Consider the following 22,039-nt stretch of genomic DNA (forward strand, 5'->3'; position numbering starts at 1 on the left):
CACCTTCCTGTTAAATCCACCCAGGTACGTTGTTTTGGTTATAATATGTAGAAACCTTTTCAATGCATAATTTACATATGCACACTCCATTGTCACACTTATATATATACCGTCTATATATAGCCTGTGTGCATGTATGTGGAGAACGTTGCTGGTTCAGTGGAACAGCACTTCTTCCTGTTTGCTTCATTGACCAGTAGAGCAGCTGATATAAAACAGCAGATTAAGGCTGATCGCTGTGGACTCGTCGTAGTTTTGGGTCTGTGGAAGTGGAAATTAAACAGAACTATGTGCACACATTGCTTTATTAATCTGAGTTTAGATCATTTCAATTCTTTAATCTCATAACTTTTTATCTCAGCAGTTGCAGCAAACATCCGCTGAACTTTTGAAGATACCATATGTCCACTTTACAGAAAGTCACATACAAAAGACATCAGACTGTAGACCACTTTATTTTATTTTATTTTATTTTTATTTTTGTTTTGATTTCACAGATGCACAATATAGAGAGAGCTGACTCATCATACCATGGTAAGATTAATATCCACCATCATACAGTTAATGTGAAGGAAAAACATTTATTGACCAAGTTAATCACTGCTGCATTTCCACAGTTACTAAAATACTTATCATTAAACCTAACCAGCTCACAGTTAGGTCTCAGCTTTATCCTGTGTAGGGAAACTTGAGGAGCGCGGCCTGTCCGGGGCCGAGCCGCAGCTTTGTCAGGTCCACGCTGCTTTCTGTGGGCAGGGCGCTGCTTTTGGTGCTGGCGGCCACCGACGCCTGCCGGGGCAGCGTGGCATCCCTCAGCTCCAGCAGCGCCGCCTCTTCTGCCCAGTTAAAGGCGGCCACGTAACGCTCGCTCTGATCCCAGACACGCAGGTACGCCAGAGAGGATGACGAGTTGAAGAGGACCACGAAGTCTCCGAACAGCAGCGAGCGCTCTTTACCCCGCAGCTCGCTCACACTCTGGAAAAATCTGTGACAGGACAGACGCTGCTCCAGCTCCTCCTGCTGGGAGAGCAGATCAAAATCAACACTAATATTACTACTGCTGGGTCTACAGTACAAATACTAACACAGTAGTCCCTAACCTCCTGCTGGGAGAGCAGATCAATATCAACACTATACACTATATACTCATAGTATTGTCTTTTATTTCCCCTCTGGTCATTTGTCGCCTGCTCTGATGTTGTTGTGTGGGAGAAAAAGAAGATAGGAAGGAAAGAAGGAAGGAAGGAAGGAAGGAAAACAAGATAGGAAAGAAGGAAGGAAAGTGGGCCGTATGAGACACCTCGACGGGCCGGTTTTGGCCCACGGTCCGCATGTTTGACATCCCTGCTCTAAAGTGTGTCACGCCTGTTACACCGGATATAAGACGGAGACCTTAATGTGTTAATGGGTATCGAATGAAGTACTCAGCTGGTATCAGTGTCACTTTAAAAAGGTACTTAGATTGAATATCATACTTTCTAAATGATGATGCTGTTCAATTGTAATCCAATCATCCAAACTGAATTGCCCCTCGGGGATAAATAAGGCTGAATCTGAATACTAATATTACTACTGCTGGTTCTGCAGTATAAATACTAACACACTAGTCCCTAACCTCCTGCAGGGAGAGCAGATCTATTCAGTGTTGATAATCATCAAAACTTTATACTGATACTAATATAAATGTTGTATTAGCAGCTGAAATGTTATACTTCTATCAGTAATACTACTGCTACTGCTTTTATTCCTCCTATTACTGGTACTGTTATTAACACTCGTGCTTCTTCTGCTGCAACTACAGCTAGAATTTCTGCTCTTGCTATTTCCACTATTTCCATTAGTGTAACTGGTGCTGATGCTGTGATGGGAAACACAGCACATTCACTCAATGCCTCACACATAACTAAGTACTATCTTAACACCTTATATGAAGGCTGTGTTAGATGTACTGGGTTATGTAGTGATGGTGATTCTCTTTAGTCTTCTTCTTTGTCTGAAATCTTAGCTGAGGACCATGAGAGGCAGAGATGTCAAAACATGATAAGAAACATGTTTCCTGTGTGTTCCTGTGCAGACACTTGTATAAACTGTTGCTCTCAGCTGGAGGAATGTCATGTTGTTTTATGTATTTAAGTTAGAAACATATACAGACTTTCTCCCTTTGTGAGTCACAGCAGCTACTAATAGTAGTACTAATAAGTGACGGCTGGTAGCACTACTGCTGGTACTGTTTCTACTACATCTACTGTTTGTACCTTATCTGCAGTATGTGTTATTATATCTCAGGTGTGATTACCTCCAGAGTCCCATTCGGCTTCTCTCCAGAGTCCCAAAGCATCTTGGGAAACTTGTTGTCCTTAAACAGAGACGATAAAAAAACATGTCAAAGTGTAAAACAATAAATAATAATCAATCATCATGTTTAATTAAAATCAAATCCATAAAGAAATGATTGATTATGGATTCATCAGGAACACATTTGGGTGAACTCTGGATTTGAAAAAAATGTTTGCAACATGTGAAAGAGGTGTGTTTGAACCATGTATACTGAGTTACTCTGGCGCCATCTAGTGTTCATATGAAGAATCACATCGTGGCAGATATTAGTAAATAACCTAAGTGTGTTCTAATATATTTATATAGATTTTATACTTATATTATTTTTCTACCAGCAAAAACTGATTTAAAAAAATGTAATTAATTAATAAATTAATAAGTTTCTTTCCTGTCCAGGACTGTTGATTCTAGATCTTGAAATTAAGCAGAATATCTTTATGTCACATCCTGGTGTAGTTCGTGCTTTATTTTGAAAAGTTATTCTCTCCTTGTGTATTTTGTTAGTTTTACTTCCTGTGTTTCCCCTGCCTTGGTTGATCGGCTCATGTGTTTCACCTGTCTTGTTTCTCTCATCTGTGTCCTGTTTAGTTATGACCTCATCATGTCTGTATAGGTTTTGGTTTTCTCTCCAGTCTCTGTCTGAGTCTGTGTGTTTTGTTCTGTTTGCACTGTGTTCAGTCGTCTGGTTTCCTGTGAGTTACTTCCTGTTGTGTGTTGTTTGCTGCCCATGTGGTTATTAAGTTGTCTTCTCCTGAGTTGCTCTGTTTTCCCAGAGACGGTTTGTTTTTTGGGTCCACCTGCGATGCAACTGTGGGTTAGGGTTAGGGTTACTGGGACCCTTCGTCACATGTTGTATTGTTTACTAGTTTAAGGTAGAATATGTAGAATGAGCAGAACAACGCCATCTAATGTCTCGAGATCGTAGTCGCAACAACCAAAAAGTAATTCCAGCAGTCGGGTTGCCAGCTCTAACTCTGTAAATATACAACTTTATCCACATGTCTAACCTTTTTAGGCGAGAAAGTAAAGTAGCCCTTTAGATTCACAATGTGACGCTAATTTGTCCAAATAACATCTGCTTAAAGTTTTGTTCCTGCGAATTCGGAGCCACTCAAGTTAGCCGTAGCGAGTAACGCACTTCCGGTCATTTTCACAAAATAAAACACCCGTTGCCTTTTATTATTAAGAAAACCATAATGATAGAGTTGGTGCTTTTATTTTGAAAACAGGAAGCGAACATACCCTCGCTGTAACTGACTTGAAACCACCGAGGTACATTACATTGTAACGCCAGTGGGAGCAATGTCTCTGCACGTGCTGCCTCATCCTAAGCACTGATTGGCTTGTGTGTGGTGTCGTCAGAAGCAGAAGAGGCTAACGGTCGTAAACATCTAGTCACGTGTACTCTGAGATGGACGCGCAGGTCAGGAAATGACGTAAACGGACCGTATATGGTTTGTTATTTGTGTTATTACGTTACGTGTTGGACTAAATACATGTTGACATATTGAGGAAAATATTCCGGTTTTATGGAAACGGATTTCATATTTCACAAGAATGGATACTTGGCGAGCTGTACGGAAAGTCCTGAGTCATAAGATGATTGTTGTGGATAAAGGGAAGACTTTGAAGGTATGTAGGCATTATAGCTGTTTTTACTTTAGCTGAGTGGCTAGCCGAGCTAATCGCTAATACTATTACGGCTGTGAACAACCATATAAGTCGTGAGTGGTCTTGAATGAATCAGGAGAATCTAAGCTTTCTAACAATGTACGGCATGAATATATATGTTTAAGGGTTGGTGTTTAAAACATTCAGAAGAACGTGTGACTACCTCCTAACATCCGTCCGTCCCGTGAACGGAACAGCGTGCGTTAAGAGGTTAATGATCAAATATCAAAATCCGAATAGCGTCAGAAAGTCAACCCACTCTCCACATTTCCATTGCTACCGTTTTGATACTTCATGGTACACAAACAAATAGCATCTCATATGAAAGCTAAGACCCTGGCGAGTTCAACAGTACCACTATTATTACCCTACGACACAAACTCAGTGAACCAGCAGCCAAAGAATACAAAGTTAAACAACCACTTATTTACAGCGACTAACAAAAAGTTGTACTTGAGAGCAAAAAACGCTGGTTTTAGTAAGTCCAACACGGCTCTGCTTGTTTACAACTCCATTTCACCCAGTGCCAGCCTACAGTAGCTGCACCGGAACAACAGACAACCCTGGCAACCTGCACTTCCGGCCGCTAATTGGCTGGTACAGTGTACACAGAACGTCATTGTCAAACCCTTCAAAAAAAATTTAAAAATATTAATTCAGACTAAATATTTTTTTTTATGGAAAAGCAATACTTTCATTCTGTAACCCTCAAAACGCCCCGTGGCTGTATTATTTAAAAAAATATATCTTTTAATAAATATTCTACATATTCAACCTTTAAATTACTAATTATTGTCTTTATTCATCTTTTAATCATTTTGTCCATAAAACATTTAAAACCTTCTTTTGCTTTAAAATGGCTAAAAAGATCATTTAATCATCAAATAGCTGCTTTTGAATCGTCTGCGGATCGACTAACCATGCAAACTTCCCTCAGTATTTTTTATATATAATATACATATAATGTATTCATGTCATTTTTATAATGTGATTTAATTTACTTAGTATTTTTGGGGAGGTGTGGGGTTTGTAGAGCAGGTGATAGATGAGGAGGGGGAACATCTGTAGTCGTGGTTACAGCAAAGAATTGAACTGTTCTCTCAGGATGAACCGCGGTCGTGTCCTCACCTCGTCCATCAGGCCGATCTCGTCCCCGTAGTTGAAGACCGGCGTCCCGGGAAGCGTCAGCAGCAGCAGCTGGTGCAGCTTCACCAGCGCCGGGCCCACCAGCGACGCCAGGTGGCCATTGGTCCGGCTCCCCAAGCTCCAGACTAGCTTGGTCTGGTTGTGGGATGAATACAAGAGCTGGACGGACTGAGCGGACTCCATGGCGTCTGTGTCTCCGGGGCGAAGGACCCTGGAGATCAGCAGGTCGACTCCGGTAGAGGAGAGGAGGTCCGACACATCATCAGCCGAGGATCGATCTGTGACTCCGATCAGCACTCTGGAAGAAACATCCACAGTTAAATCCAGATGTGGTTTTATTTCATCTTTAGTTTAGTTTAGTTTTTATTCATTTTGAATTCATAAGTCAAATACACACGTAAATAAATGATAATGAGTCGTTACTTCTGAAGCAGTGACAAACAAAAGCTAATTTATACAGACTGAAAAGGTTTATCACACAAATCCTCTTTACATGGGAATGTTCAAATGAAACCTGGAGAGTTCAGTTTAGACCTGCTCTATATGTGAAGAGCCTTGAGATGATTAATAAAGATTGATTGACTGACATGAATGATTCTGTACAGATGTCTTGGCCGCCTGAACAGCATCATAGTTTAACTTGTCATAATCATAACGGCCACTAGATGGTGCAAATGTAACCATAAGTCATTTTTCTGGCCTGAATTTGAAATAACTTCTCATTTTTCTACTTCCTATATTAATCATACTGTTTTAAAGTCCATCCAATCTGTACATTAGAGAGCACGTGAGTTCATGTGAATCTGGATGTTTCGGACCTTCTGCCGGGAAGCTCGCTCGTCTCGTTCTGGACGATGGCTCGGATGTCGGTCCACAGAGACGGCACCACGCTGGCGACACGCTCCACCCCCGACAGCTGCACCCCGTCCACACCGCCTTCATTCAGCCAGAACACCAGAGCAGACTGACAGGACACAGAAACACAACAGCGCCCCCTTCTGTCTCAGATCAACTCCTTACTCATCATTACTTATTAACAGTTTGAAATGGAGCTTTTCCACTAAACAGTTCTAGCTCTACTCGACTCGTTTCCATCAGGGATAGTACCTGGTACCTGCTGCTTTTTTAGTCTCTGCTCTGCCGAGGATCCAAGCGAGCCGAGCCGATACTAAATGTGACGTCATCAGACTGCCGGACTCTGATTGGTCAGAGAGTCACTGGAAGAGTCATGAGCCGTCCCACACAAGAATCAAAGCCGGCATTTTTAAACACCAACAACAGCGTTACAGTGATTCGGTTTCTCTTCTCTTGCTTTGTGTGAGACAGAAAGACACAGGAAGGAAGGAAGGAAGGAAGGAAGGAAGGAAGGAAAATAAGACAAGAAGGAAGGAACGAAGGAATGAAAATTAGACAAGAAGGAAGGAAAGCTGGAAGGAAGGGTGTGTGACAGAAAGACAGCAGCAGGAACACCATCGCCTCCATGTCCTTTATTGTTTTTGTGTTTGAGTCGCGTAGAAAACAAAATCACAACAGTTTAACGCAGCGTTGCTATGACGACCCCGCTCACGTTGAGGAGGAACTATAGTAATGGAAAAAGTTCCTGGTACCAAACCGAGCCGAGTAGAGCTGGAACTGTATAATAGAAAAGCGCCAATAATGTGGTTCAGTGATGGCGATTTTTGAATGGGAGTCTATTGCAGCTAGCAGCTAGCCGCTAGCAGCTAGCCGCTAGCGGTCGTCAGCGGTCTTGCACTTTATGGGACTTCTGGATTGGCTTAAATTTCAATTTTGTGATTTCTTGCAGCTCAACGTGTTGTCTATGATCATCACCTTGAGTCTCTCAGCCACGTTGGTCACACTGATGTTGGAGAACCAAGGTCCAGATGATCCCTGGTAGTTTGGAGTCAGATCCAGGACCACATAAATACCTGCAGGAAGACGTGAAACAGCCTGACATGAAGTTTAAACTTTTAAATTCTCTCTTTTTAGGACTTTGTGTGCTGATACCAGCCTTTACTGTTTAAAGCTGCCATGTTTAATCAGTAATCATTAAACCTGATTGGTATAGTACATGTTTTGCATCCGTGCACGTTCCTCACCCTTCTTGTGAGCAGCCAGGACGAGGCTTTTAAACTGATCCAGGTTTCCAGCTTCAGAGGAAATCTCCTCGAACCTCAGATTCATGGGTTCGTCTGCCGGAGCGACGTGGATCGGTCCGACTACCAAACCTTTGATCTTCAGCTTCGACAATCTGTCCATCTTCTGCTCCACGCCTGAGAGAGAAGAACACGCTGAGATTAAAGACTGGAACGTAAAATACCAAATTAGATAGTTTACTGTCAATCTACAGAATACCTCTAACTGTACTACAGTGAAGTACTAGTACCTCTAACTGTACTACAGTGAAGTACTAGTACCTCTAACTGTACTACAGTAAAGTACTAGTACCTCTAACTGTACTACAGTGAAGTACTAGTACCTCTAACTGTACTACAGTGAAGTACTAGTACCTCTAACTGTACTACAGTGAAGTACTAGTACCTCAAACTGTACTATAGTGAAGTACTAGTACCTCTAACTGTACAATAGTGAAGTACTAGTACCTCTAACTGTACAACAGTGAAGTACTATTACCTCTAACTGTACTACAGTGAAGTACTAGTACCTCTAACTGTACTACAGTAAAGTACTAGTACCTCTAACTGTACTACAGTAAAGTACAAGTACCTCAAACTGTACTACAGTAAAGTACAAGTACCTCAAACTGTACTACAGTAAAGTACAAGTACCTCAAACTGTACTATAGTGAAGTACTAGTACCTCTAACTGTACTACAGTAAAGTACTAGTACCTCTAACTGTACTGCAGTAAAGTACTAGTACCTCAAACTGTACTACAGTGAAGTACTAGTACCTCTAACTGTACTGCAGTAAAGTACTAGTACCTCTAACTATACTACAGTGAAGTACTAGTACCTCTAACTGTACTACAGTAAAGTACTAGTACCTCTAACTGTACTACAGTAAAGTACTAGTACCTCTAACTGTACTACAGTAAAGTACTAGTACCTCAAACTGTACTACAGTGAAGTACTAGTACCTCTAACTGTACTACAGTAAAGTACTAGTACCTCAGACTGTACTGGATCACAGTACTGGGGTGATGTACTTGTTGCCGTGGTAACAGTGTCTCACCCTTCAGGTTGTGAGTGTCGGTGAAGGCCTGGATGTTTCCGATCTGGTACAGCGGCCCTTCGTTCCACCAGCTGATGGAGGGCAGGTCTCTGCAGCGAGGCGCCTGCAGGATGATGAGCACGGCTCCACCCAACATCCCCAACCAGCCGAGCCAGAACACCACCAGCAGCGCCCAGCGGGTCCGGACCCAGCTGGGGACACACACGTCACTGCTTTAACTACTTTATACAGTTAGTGGTTCCCAACATAAGGGCGGAGGCCCTCGACTGGACTTGGATTTTATAAACTCAAATACTTTAAAGTAAATTCTCAATTTGAAAAGTAACCAAAGCTTTAAATATAAGTACAAGTACCTGATATTATATTTATTACTTTCACTCAGATCAGGGTCATGTGGGACACTTTATGCAGTTCTGACGAGTTCACCTTATTTAAATATGAATCATAAACATTACACCAACACTTAATGTCATTATGAAATCCCTGCTTGTTAAATCAGAAGACCATTTTTGGATATTGTACTGAAAAGTAAAATGGGACTTATATTAATATTATGTGGGACAATAGTTTTTAGGCTTAGAAACACTTTGATTTATAGAAAGCTTTATACCTGCCAACACTTCATGAAATGTGCGTACTCATAGTTTTTAGGTTATATAACTTACACAGTACACATGTACTAGTTAGCTTTAAAAGAACTGAATAGAAAACAGATAAATGCACTTATGAGCTTAGTCGACTCTCATCACTTCATAAATATATTACTATCTTTCTGCTGATTCATGACTTCATTCATAAATATGTTTCTATCAGCTCATATCCACTTTTATTTATAGTAATTACATTTTATTCAAACCATTCAAACCTTTATTTATAAAGGACAGGCTCTCTTCTCTCAAGGACATGACAACTCAAAATATAAAATATAAAGAAATATGAACAGATCAGTAATCAGTAATATAACATGTAAGAACCAGTAAGAGTAACCTGAGATATAAAAACAATTAAACACAAAATATAAAATATGAAGATAATAAAAAGCAACATATGAGCATGAAGGTTAAAGCTGATCTGGTTTCTGCACTGAAACAACAACGAATGAATGAATGTGTTTTAATTATGAGACTATAATAAAGATACGATGTGTGTATCGAGTGTGTGCGCGCGCCTCCTCACCCCGGGGTCCCGGCCACGCGCAGCAGCTCCTCCTTGCTCAGCCCGGTGAACTTCACCTCCTCCTTCCCCTCCTTCTCCTCCGCCTCCTCCTCCTCATCATCCTCGTCGTCGTCCGGGATCTTCAGCTTCACGGAGCCGTTCTTCTCCGCCTCTCCGCCGGTAGAGGAGCCGTCCGCCGCGCGCTCCTCTCCTCCGGTCATCGGCTGCTTCTCCTGCTCCTCCTGGTCCAGGTCGGCCTCACTCACATCGGCCTCAGTCGCATCAGCATCTTTGGGCTCAGCATCCTTCGGCTCAGCATCTTTCGGCTCAGCATCCTTCGGCTCAGCATCTTTCTGCTCAGCATCTTTCTGCTCAGCATCTTTGGTCTGTGCAGCATCCTTCAGCTCCACGCTGGTCTCCTGCGGGTTCATACCGGCACCGATCCGTTAATTTACCGCAAATGAATGAAGGAAAAGAAACGAGTCTTTGTGTGAATCACTGCTGCTCTGCTCAGATGTGGTCGTGATGAGTCTGATCTGATCTGAGGTCTGTCTGTCTGTCTGTCTGAGAGCGAGACTGCGGCTCAGGCTGCGTTCAAAACTGTGGGAAATATGACCATCACACCCAAAACCAAGGGGCGACTCTAGGATCAGACCTTTAGCGAGGCTCAGCTCCTGATGAGAAGCTGACATACAATAACCCCCTGCTAAATTACTCCTTTCACGAATACATATAATAATGGTTCAGAATAAACAATGACAGATTTCTACAGAGAGGAGCCTGAGATAGTTAATGAACCCTAAAATAAATATTTTTTAGGAAAAAAAATACAATAGTAATTTATTTATTAACAGGGGAGCTGAGATCACTGCCACTGCCCACACCTACTCCATTTATGTAGCTTATAAATGTGTGTGTGTGTGTGTGTGTGTGTGTGTGTGTGTGCCTCTGAGTCTGCTTGTAAAAATAATAAACACACAATAACTTTAATTCTTGCAGTTTCAAGTAAGCATCAGATTTTTTCCCTGCGTTTGAATCACACGTCAAATACACATTTTCTATGTTGGATTTAATCTATAATGTATTCAAACAGAATATATTAAAAATCCCAGTTTGATGATTTAAATGCGATGTTTTTTTTAGTATTTATTATTATTGTCATCACTGTGGAGTTTAGTTTCTCTTATTTGTAACAAACAGTGCTTGAATGTGTTGACAACACACATTTCCGAGTTTATACGATGCACTTGAATGCAGCATGAAACCGGATTGGGCCAGTTCGTATAATGGTGGATGCTTCAGGAGCATCAGCACAAAATAAATAAATAAATAAAATAAAATAAATACATGTAACTGAATAAAGTCAGCAGAGCAGACTGAAGTGACAGCTTATTATCCTGTGTGTGTGTGTGTGTGTGTGTGTGTGAGTGTGTGTGTGTGTGTGTGTTGTGTTAACACAGTGTGACTGGCAGAGACCCGCTGACTCAGCAGCTCTGCAGACTGCTGACCACCGACAGCAGCTTCCTGAAACAGGAAGTGTCTGTAAGCTTTATAAAAATCTCCCATCACAGTTCGGCAGGTCAAAGGTCAAAGGCCACAGAGAACAGACACAACATGAACCAAACCTCCGACAGACACACACACACACACACACACAGAGGACATTTAATCTTTATACTCTTTCTTCTTTTCTCAGTCAAATATCTTAAAGTTATTAATATTTATAATGTCATTTGTTGTATTGGGGGACATTTTTTCCCTAGGATGGCGAAGACATGGCCCAACCTACTCTGCCTCTGATCGGCTTATCATGATATCATTACTCTAACTTCAACCAATCTCACTCTTCACGCCTTGATCTGACCAACCCAGCCCACGAAGGCAGCGGCTACTAACCAATCAGAAGCAGAGTAGGGCGGGACATTGCTTCACCATCCTGGAAAAAAAAAAAATAGCTGTACTGTTCCAGGCGGGGAGCTCCTGTCCTCTGAAATGAAGCCAACCAGGAAGTAACTTAGAGCTGCATTCTATCAAAAGGCCATCAGGGGGCGACCGTCTCTATACAAGTCAATGGAGAAGTAACTTAGAGCTGCATTCTATCAAAAGGCCACCAGGGGGCGACCGTCTCTATACAAGTCAATGGAGAAGTAACTTAGAGCTGCATTCTATCAAAAGGCCACCAGGGGGCGACCGTCTCTATACAAGTCAATGGAGAATTCACCAACTTCTCACTTGATTTCTAACCTCAGTAAACGTTTTCAAAATGTGTTTATGGTCTCAATCGCTAGTTTAAAGCCTTCTTCAATGCAGTGATTATGACGTTAGCCCATCCACACCGCTATAGCTAATCTTATACTGCCCTCGTGTGGATAGGAGTCGAACTGCACGCCAAAAAAGGAGGAGATAAAAAGACGATAGTTCATATATTTATTTATGCTTTAGTCGCATTAACTATTCCCCCTGATACAGACGTACAACGCTTTCAATAAAAGCACCTGTTAAATGAAACTGTCAGTTCTCTAGCATCACTGATATTTTGTAAAGATATGAACTAAAGTTTATGTGTCTTATTTAGATCTCACACCAACTCTAAACCATCTAGTGCATGAAGCTAATTGTTGAGGTCAAAGGTCAAACAGACGGACGGCAGGTTGGATGCTGAAGCTTTATTCAGATAATAATTCAAACATGTGACTTCTGGACGTCTCCATTTTACAACACTTCAAACTGTCAAAGCAACATGACACCAAGCAGATTTACAGCAAAATGTAAAACACACACAGATGTTTGTTAAAGGGATTAAAAAATAAAAATAGCTGCACAGTAATAAAGAAGCATAAAGAATATTTTTCTCTCAGTCAGATCGAGACTCCAGAACCGCTGCTTCCACCGACTATTTATCTGCTGCTGCTTTCACTCAAACTCCTCTCTCTGTCTCTCTCTGTCTCTGCTTTCTGCTGCTTTAGCCTATGTCTCTGCTTCTGCTTCTGTCTCTGTCTCTGTTTCTGCTTCTGTCTCTGTCTCTGTCTCTGTTTCTGCTTCTGTCTCTGTCTCTGTCTCTGTTTCTGCTTCTGTCTCTGTCTCTGTCTCTGTTTCTGCTTCTGTCTCTGTCTCTGTTTCTGCTTCTGTCTCTGTCTCTGTCTCTGTTTCTGCTTCTGTCTCTGTCTCTGTTTCTGCTTCTGTCTCTGTCTCTGTTTCTGATTACACTGCTGCTGCTTCTGTTTCTGTCTCTGCTTCTGCTGCTGCTGCTTCCTCCCTGTTGCGGCTTAGCATTATTATCTATACAAACATTTGAAACTGTCCCGTGTGAAGAGCAGCTGTGACATTCAAGTGAACTTGTTGGTCTGTAACAACGGAAGATGTTTCTGAGACCGAGTGCAGAGTTCCCAAGCTGTTCTAATGATGCTCTAACTTCCTCTTGGCTACGCAACCCACCAACTTTGGGTTTATCAAAAACTGTTTTAAACACATAGGCATAATCACTCCACTTACTAAGAACATTTTGATCCAAGTAACGAATGATGGCACGTGTACACTTATCACATGGGGAGAGGTGAGAGAAGATGAGCAGGAAGTTACCTTCAGTGTTACGGTAGAATTGTTGAAGTTTTTGCAGAACCAGAGGTTCTGCATGTATATATTCTGCAGATTTAGCTATTATCACACTAGGGCTTTCATACACCTCATGGCCATTAACCATATCAACAGCTTTGTTGTGATTAGGCTCCTTCTGAAGGACTGTACGAAATGCCTCTGGTCCCTGGTTGAGTGGGATGTTTGCAGCCAGACAGAACTGTCCTTTTATCCTGTACCTGTCAGCAGAGAGACACAGCTCAGTTTATTTCATACACTGAGTTAATCATGTGACAGCCTTCACTCACTGCCTGTGTTTTGTGTTGTGTGGTGAAATTATACCAACATCTTCCACAAGTTCAACCAAGTGTTTAGTGGCGTTGTCTGATCATTGTGGGTCTCCTTATTTACACTTTCTACTGAGAAAATCCTCATTTTTAATAAGAAGCAGTTCAGGTTAGCTGTGTAATGTACACACACTTACTCTGTCAGGATGACTTCTACAGTTTTAGTCAGCCAGTTCACATCGACAGCACCCGAACTGCTTCCAGCTGACAGCAGGAACAGCAGCAGCCTCCAAGTCCAGAAAGACATCTGCAGGACAGCAGCATCACATCATGAAGTATGAGAACAGTAACTTCATCACATCATGAAGTATGAGAACAGAAACTTCATCACATCATGAAGTATAAGAACAGTAACTTCATCACATCATGAAGTATGAGAACAGAAACACTTCATCACATCATGAAGTATGAGAACAGTAACTTCATCACATCATGAAGTATGAGAACAGGAACTTCATCACATCATGAAGTATGAGAACAGTAACTTCATCACATCATGAAGTATGAGAACAGTAACTTCATCACATCATGAAGTATGAGAACAGTAACTTCATCACATCATGAAGTATGAGAACAGTAACTTCATCACATCATGAAGTATGAGAACAGTAACTTCATCACATCATGAAGTATGAGAACAGTAACTTCATCACATCATGAAGTATGAGAACAGTAACTTCATCACATCATGAAGTATGAGAACAGTAACTTCATCACATCATGAAGTATGAGAACAGGAACACTTCATCACATCATGAAGTATGAGAACAGTAACTTCGTCACAGCATGAAGTATGAGAACAGTAACTTCATCACATCATGAAGTATGAAAACAGTAACTTCGTCACATCATGAAGTATGAGAACAGTAACTTCGTCACATCATGAAGTATGAGAACAGAAACTTCGTCACATCATGAAGTATGAGAACAGTAACTTCATCACATCATGAAGTATGAGAACAGAAACACTTCGTCACATCATGAAGTATGAGAACAGTAACTTCGTCACATCATGAAGTATGAGAACAGTAACTTCATCACATCATGAAGTATGAGAACAGAAACACTTCATCACATCCAGCTCATTTATCTGAGTCTCACCAGCAGTCTGTGCTGATGGTGAAGCTACATAAAGGTCCTGGATGGTTTCACACACAGCTTGTAGTTGTTGGTTAGTCTGAAGTTAAACTCGGTCCACCAATCAGGTGCAACAAGCTGACAAACTATTATCTAAACAGTTTCCAACAACCTGATTATCACCACAAACTAGAAAAGAAAAGAAAAGAAAAGAAAAGAAAGTGCATTCCAGTGAAAGCAGATCACTGCTGGTGTATTTACCTGTGCAGGTAGATGAGAACAGACTGGTGCTGCTGGTGGATTGACCTGTGCAGGTAGATGAGAACAGACTGGTGCTGCTGGTGTATTTACCTGTGCAGGTAGATGAGAACAGACTGGTGCTGCTGGTGTGTTGACCTGTGCAGGTAGATGAGAACAGACTGGTGCTGCTGGTGTGTTGACCTGTGCAGGTAGATGAGAACAGACTGGTGCTGCTGGTGTATTTACCTGTGCAGGTAGATGAGAACAGACTGGTGCTGCTGGTGGGTTGACCTGTGCAGGTAGATGAGAACAGACTGGTGCTGCTGGTGTATTTACCTGTGCAGGTAGATGAGAACAGACTGGTGCTGCTGGTGTGTTGACCTGTGCAGGTAGATGAGAACAGACTGGTGCTGCTGGTGGATTGACCTGTGCAGGTAGATGAGAACAGACTGGTGCTGCTGGTGTGTTGACCTGTGCAGGTAGATGAGAACAGACTGGTGCTGCTGGTGTATTTACCTGTGCAGGTAGATGAGAACAGACTGGTGCTGCTGGTGGGTTGACCTGTGCAGGTAGATGAGAACAGACTGGTGCTGCTGGTGGATTGACCTGTGCAGATAGATGAGAACAGACTGGTGCTGCTGGTGTGTTGACCTGTGCAGGTAGATGAGAACAGACTGGTGCTGCTGGTGGGTTGACCTGTGCAGGTAGATGAGAACAGACTGGTGCTGCTGGTGGGTTGACCTGTGCAGGTAGATGAGAACAGACTGGTGCTGCTGGTGGATTGACCTGTGCAGGCAGATGAGGGTTTCTCTGTGAGCATCAGGCAGCTTTTATAAAGACGAGAGGAAGCGGAAGTCTTCATCTTAACAGAGCACTTTGTAAAATGAGGAAGAAAGAAAAAAAGTTCTGTGTTTAGATGATGAACTTCCTCAATGGTCAACAGAGATAAGCAGTAGCGCCTAGGGCGGCATGACTTGTCATGGCTCATGACAAACTCTTCAAAAAAAAACTCCTGGCCCACAGGTGGTCGAGTGGTTAAGAGCGCAGCCAGATGCAGTGGACTGGGTTAGAGTCCCGGCCAGCGGACCTTTCTGCATGTCACCCCCCCCTTTCCTGTAATTGCCTGTCTCTCTATTGTCAAATAAAGGCGTCTATGCCAGAAAAAAAAAATTAAAACAAAAAATCTATTGTGCACACACCCCTGCTTGCTGAGATGGTGGTGGGGGGTGGGGGGGGGGGGAGTTCACCTCTGGGTCTCCGTACTGGAACAGGGATCCACTTAATAAAGCAATACTCTAAAACAGTGGTTCTCAACCTTTTTCAAGTGACGTACCCCCTGTGAAATATTTTCTCAGCCAAGTACCCCCTAACCAGCACAAAGCATATATGGTTGAAAAAAAGAGGTAAACACTGTGTCATCAGTGTCTGAAACTTTGCATTCTGGGGTTACACAACTAAACTCTCAGCGTCTGAGAAAAGCACTTTCTAAAGTTCTCATGAGAAAAGATCTGTGTGTGTCTGTGTGTGTGTCTGTGTGTGTGTGTGTCTGTGTGTGTGTGTGTGTCTGTCTGTGTGTGTGTGTATCTGTGTGTCTGTGTGTGTGTGTGTGTGTCTGTGTGTGTGTGTGTCTGTGTGTGTGTGTCTATGTGTGTGTGTGTGTGTCTGTCTGTGTGTGTGTGTATCTGTGTGTCTGTGTGTGTGTGTGTGTGTCTGTGTGTGTGTGTGTCTGTGTGTGTGTGTGTCTATGTGTGTGTGTAGATGATGAACTTCCTCAGTGATGAACAGAGATAAGATCGACACTTCATATTCTGATGGTTTCTTCATCATCCAACGAAATTGCAAAACATAATAAATGAATATAATATAATGTGTGTGTGTCTATGTGTGTGTGTGTGTGTGTGTGTGTGTGTCTATGTGTGTCTATGTGTGTGTGTGTGTCTATGTGTGTGTGTGTGTCTATGTGTGTCTATGTGTGTCTATGTGTGTGTGTGTCTATGTGTAACTATGTGTGTCTATGTGTGTGTGTGTCTATGTGTGTCTATGCGTGTCTATATGTGTTTCTGTGTGTGTGTGTGTTTCTATGTGTGTGTGTGTGTCTATGTGTGTGTGTGTCTATGTGTGTCTATGTGTGTCTATGTGTGTCTATGCGTGTCTATGTGTGTCTATGTGTGTCTATGTGTGTGTGTTTCTATGTGTGTGTGTGTGTCTATGTGTCTGTGTGTGTGTGTCTATGTGTATGTGTGTGTGTGTGTGTTTCTATGTGTGTGTCTATGTGTGTGTGTGTGTCTATGTGTGTCTATGTGTGTGTGTCTATGTGTGTGTGTGTGTCTATGTGTGTGTGTGTGTCTATGTGTGTCTATGTGTGTGTGTGTCTATGTGTGCCTATGTGTGTGTGTGTCTATGTGTGTGTGTGTGTGTCTATGTGTGTGTGTCTGTGTCTATGTGTGTGTGTGTGTGTGTGTCTGTGTGTGTGTCTGTGTGTGTGTCTGTGTGTGTGTGTGTCCATGTGTGTGTGTGTGTGTGTGTGTGTGTGTAGATGATGAACTTCCTCAGTGTTGAACAGAGATAAGACAAACACGTCATATTCTGATGGTTTCTTCATCATCCAACGAAATTGCAAAACATAATAAATGAATATAATATAATGTGTGTGTGTCTATGTGTGTGTGTCTATGTGTTTGTGTGTGTGTGTGTCTATGTGTGTGTCTATGTGTGTGTGTGTGTGTGTGTGTCTATGTGTGTGTGTGTCTCTGTGTGTGTATGTGTGTGTGTATGTGTCTATGTGTGTCTATGTGTGTGTGTCTCTTTGCGTGTCCATGTGTGTCTATATGTGTGTGTGTGTGTTTTTGTGTGTGTGTGTGTGTTTCTATGTGTGTGTGTGTTTCTATGTGTGTGTGTGTGTGTTTCTATGTGTGTATATGTGTGTGTGTTTCTATGTGTGTTTCTATGTGTGTTTCTATGTGTGTGTCTATGTGTGTATGTGTGTGTGTGTGTGTGTGTGTTTCTATGTGTGTGTGTCGGTGTGTGTTTCTATGTGTGTGTGTTTCTATGTGTGTGTGTGTGTTTGTGTGTGTGTGTGTGTGTGTGTGTGTCTGTCTATGTGTTTGTGTGTGTGTGTGTGTCTATGTGTGTGTCTATGTGTGTGTGTGTGTGTGTGTGTGTATGTGTGTGTGTGTCTCTGTGTGTGTGTGTCTATGTGTGTGTGTGTGTGTGTGTGTCTATATGTTTGTCTATGTGTGTGTCTATGTGTGTGTGTGTCTATGTGTGTGTCTGTCTATGTGTGTGTGTGTGTCTGTGTGTGTGTGTGTGTGTGTGTGTGTGTGTGTGTGTGTTTCTATGTGTTTCTGTGTGTGTATGTGTGTGTGTTTCTATGTGTGTGTGTGTGTCTATGTGTGTCTATGCGTGTCTATGTGTTTCTGTGTGTGTATGTGTGTCTATGTGTGTGTGTTTCTATGTGTCTATGTGTGTCTATATGTGTGTATTTCTATGTGTGTGTGTGTGTTTTTGTGTTAATAAAGCAATACTCTAATACAGCGGTTCTCAACCTTTTATAAGCAACCTAACCAGATGGCAGAGTTTAGCTCAGTGGGAAGAGCACCTGCCTCATGTGTAGAGGCTACCGTCCTCGCTGCAGGAGACCCCGGTTTGAATCCCACACCAAGCGGTCCTATCCTGTGTGTCATTGCCCCCCCGCTCTGCCTCCTGTTTCCTGTCTCTCTCTACTTACCTGTATAATAAAGGCAAAAAATATACTTTAAAAAAAAAGTACCCCCCCTCCCAACCAGCGCAAAGCATATATGGTTGAAAAAACACTGTCATCATTGTCTGAAACTTTGCATTCTGAGGTTACACAACTAACCTCTCAGCGTCTGAGAAAAGCACTTTGTCAAATTCTCATGAGAAAAGATGTGTGTGTGTGTGTGTGTGTCTATGTGTGTGTGTGTGTGTGTCTATGTGTGTGTGTGTCTATGTGTATGTGTGTGTGTGTGTTTCTATGTGTGTGTCTATGTGTGTGTGTGTCTATGTGTGTGTGTGTCTATGTGTGTGTGTGTCTATGTGTGCCTATGTGTGTGTGTGTCTATGTGTGTGTGTCTGTGTCTATGTGTGTGTGTGTGTGTCTGTGTGTGTGTGTGTGTGTGTGTGTGTCTGTGTGTGTGTAGATGATGAACTTCCTCAGTGTTGAACAGAGATAAGATCGACACTTCATATTCTGATGGTTTCTTCATCATCCAACGAAATTGCAAAACATAATAAATGAATATAATATAATGTGTGTGTCTATGTGTGTGTGTGTGTGTGTGTGTCTATGTGTGTGTGTGTCTATGTATGTGTGTGTGTGTGTGTGTGTGTCTATGTGTGTGTGTGTGTGTGTGTGTGTGTCTATGTGTGTGTGTGTCTATGTATGTGTGTGTGTGTGTGTATATGTGTGTGTGTATGTGTGTATATGTGTGTGTCTGTGTGTGTGTGTGTGTAAGTGTCTGTGTATGTGTGTACTTGTGTGTATGTGTGTGTCTGTGTGTGTGTGTGTGTGTGTGTGTTTCTATGTGTGCATATGTGTGTGTGTGTGTGTGTGTGTGTTTCTATGTGTGTGTGTGTGTGTGTGTGTGTTTCTATGTGTGTATATGTGTGTGTGTGTGTGTGTGTGTATGTGTGTTTCTATGTGTGTGTGTGTGTGTGTGTGTGTGTGTGTGTGTGTTTCTATGTGTGTATATGTGTGTGTGTGTTTCTATGTGTGTATATGTGTGTATGTGTGTGTATATATGTTTGTGTGTGTGTGTGTGATCTGAATCAGATTCTTCAGTCACTAATGAAGGAAACAAGTTTTAAGATATTAAACTAAATGAAGCTGTTGTTTATCTTCCGGTCAGCAGGTGGCGGTAAAGCTCCTCTCAGCTGTTCCACCAATAACAGCTGTTCCACCAACGTCACTTCCAGTTCCTGTTCATGTCTCTTAAGGTCGTCTGAATCCTGTGGGGGCTTTTTTTTAGGGGGGGGCTCTGTGACTCTTCATCTTCATACCTTTGGTCAGTCACACCGGAGTCTTCGTCACATTACAGACTGTGACGTCACCGTTAGAGGCGACCGTGTTCGTGTTCAGTGTTTTTCATGACGTCAGTTTTCAGTTTCCACCTTAAACACAGACACGTGTGAGCGGAGCAGCAGCGTGAACACAAACAGGAAGTGAGAGCAGCTGTGAGAGAAGATGAGCATGGACTGTCCTGAAGCTCAGCGCGAAGTGAAGCAGCTGCTGAGCAGAGTGAGTCCAGCTGAGCTCCCCAAACTGCTGCACTGGATCAGAACCTCAGGTAACCTCACCTGGCCTCACCTGGCCTCACCGTAACCATGACAACCACTCATCTACTCACACACTTCACTGCTGTAAAAGTACTGCAGTATTATGAGTGATGTAGTATGCAGTATTACAGTAAAAGTACTGCAGTATTATAGTGGTGTAGTATGCAGTATTACAGTAAAAGTACTGCAGTATTATAGTGATGTAGTATGCAGTATTACAGTAAAAGTACTGCAGTATTATAGTGATGTAGTATGCAGTATTACAGTAAAAGTACTGCAGTATTATGAGTGATGTAGTATGCAGTATTACAGTAAAAGTACTGCAGTATTATAGTGATGTAGTATGCAGTATTACAGTAAAAGTACTGCAGTATTATAGTGATGTAGTATGCAGTATTACAGTAAAAGTACTGCAGTATTATAGTGATGTAGTATGCAGTATTACAGTAAAAGTACTGCAGTATTATAGTGATGTAGTATGCAGTATTACAGTAAAAGTACTGCAGTATTATAGTGATGTAGTATGCAGTATTACAGTAAAAGTACTGCAGTATTATAGTGATGTAGTATGCAGTATTACAGTAAAAGTACTGCAGTATTATAGTAACAGTGTTAGAGCAGCATGTTCCTGTTGTAGCTGCTGGAGGTGGAGTGATGTCACATTTTCTCTTGACTGTCTGACCTGTGTGTGTGTGTGTGTGTGTGTGTGTGTGTGTGTGTGTGTGTGTGTGTGTGTGTGTGTGTGTGTGTGTGTGTGTGTGTGTGTGTGTGTGTGTGTGTAGATGAGCTGGATGAGCTGCTGGTAGATAACAGCACGGTGATGCTTCAGAGCATCGCAGACGATCTCAGAGCCAGTTTGCCTCTAAACGCCATGTTACCCTCTGAGACCAGCGCACAGCACAAGGTACACACACTACACTACACACTGTACTACACACTAACACTATACTACACACTACACTACACACTATACTACACACTATACTACACACTACACTACACACTACACACTATACTACACACTACACTACACTACACACTAATACTATACTACACACTACACACTACACTACACACTACACTACACTACACACTACACTACACACTATACTACACATTATACTACACACTATACTACACACTACACACTATACTACACACTATACTACACACTACACACTATACTACACACTATACTACACACTGTACTACACACTGTACTACACACTGTACTACACACTAATTTGATTTAATTTGATATTCTTCAAATATGTACTTTTATTTTGAAATTCAAATACACCAGTACAGATTTACTGGACAAATGAATAATCTGAACCAACCAGTGTATCACCATGGAGACCAGTTATCATAATCACCATGGAGACCAGTTATCGGTAATCACCATGGAGACCAGTTATCGGTAATCGCCTTGGAGACCAGTTATCAGTAATCACCATGGAGACCGGTTATCGGTAATCACCATGGAGACCAGTTATCAGTAATCACCATGGAGACCAGTTATCGGTAATCACCATGGAGACCAGTTATCGGTAATCACCATGGAGACCAGTTATCAGTAATCACCATGGAGACCAGTTATCGGTAATCACCATGGAGACCAGTTATCGGTAATCACCATGGAGACCAGTTATCAGTAATCACCATGGAGACCAGTTATCGGTAATCACCATGGAGACTAGTTATCAGTAATCACCATGGAGACCAGATATTTACATTTATTTACTGACTCTCTTTTTGCCTCCATACAAAATGAAACTGAACAATACTAAAGATTCAGCAGTAGCTAACGTGCACTCTGTGTCCGCTGTGCTTCAGATGCAGCAGCAGCCGCGGCCGACGGTTCACGTGGACGCTTTCCTGTACGATGACGAGCAGGTGGATCAGCTGTGTGAGGAAGGAGCCATGAGCCGCTCGTACTGCCTCGCCTGTGGATCCTGCAACACGGCCGCGCTGGGTGAGCGTCATCATTACGTCATTGTTACG

The 22,039-nt window shown here is 42.2% G+C and overlaps 2 protein-coding genes across 2 annotated transcripts in view; one reads left to right on the forward strand and one right to left on the reverse strand.

Moving 5' to 3' along the window:
- Nucleotides 1-669: 669 nt before the first annotated feature.
- On the reverse strand, nt 670-9,934 carry LOC128375586 (4F2 cell-surface antigen heavy chain-like). The gene is made up of 8 exons (XM_053335971.1): nt 9,525-9,934; nt 8,349-8,539; nt 7,254-7,427; nt 6,985-7,082; nt 5,973-6,118; nt 5,137-5,452; nt 2,297-2,356; nt 670-1,017 (listed from the first exon to the last, which is right to left on the reverse strand). Exons 1-8 carry the CDS (start codon nt 9,932-9,934, stop codon nt 670-672), a joined length of 1,743 nt encoding a protein of 580 aa, XP_053191946.1.
- A 9,923-nt stretch (nt 9,935-19,857) lies between these two features.
- LOC128375619 (uncharacterized) overlaps nt 19,858-22,039 on the forward strand; it is a 7,045-nt gene continuing 4,863 nt past the window's right edge. The window contains exons 1-3 of the mRNA XM_053336010.1: nt 19,858-20,046; nt 20,818-20,939; nt 21,872-22,010. Coding sequence (XP_053191985.1) covers nt 19,944-20,046; nt 20,818-20,939; nt 21,872-22,010 — 364 coding nt within the window. The 5' untranslated portion in view covers nt 19,858-19,943. The remainder of the gene's footprint in view (nt 20,047-20,817; nt 20,940-21,871; nt 22,011-22,039) is intronic.

This window comes from Scomber japonicus, chromosome 16 (assembly GCF_027409825.1).
Source record: "Scomber japonicus isolate fScoJap1 chromosome 16, fScoJap1.pri, whole genome shotgun sequence".
NCBI classification, from domain to species: Eukaryota; Metazoa; Chordata; class Actinopteri; order Scombriformes; family Scombridae; genus Scomber; species Scomber japonicus.

Excerpts from the sequence above, each read along its gene's own strand:
- LOC128375586 (XM_053335971.1), bottom strand. The coding sequence starts at position 9,934 with ATGAACCCGCAGGAGACCAGCGTGGAGCTGAAGGATGCTGCACAGACC. Across the intron at positions 8,540-9,524 it reads CGCGTGGCCGGGACCCCGGG|CTGGGTCCGGACCCGCTGGG; the intron begins GTGAGGAGGCGC and ends GTGTGTCCCCAG. Across the intron at positions 2,357-5,136 it reads AGATCGGCCTGATGGACGAG|GACAACAAGTTTCCCAAGAT; the intron begins GTGAGGACACGA and ends TCTCTGTTTAAG.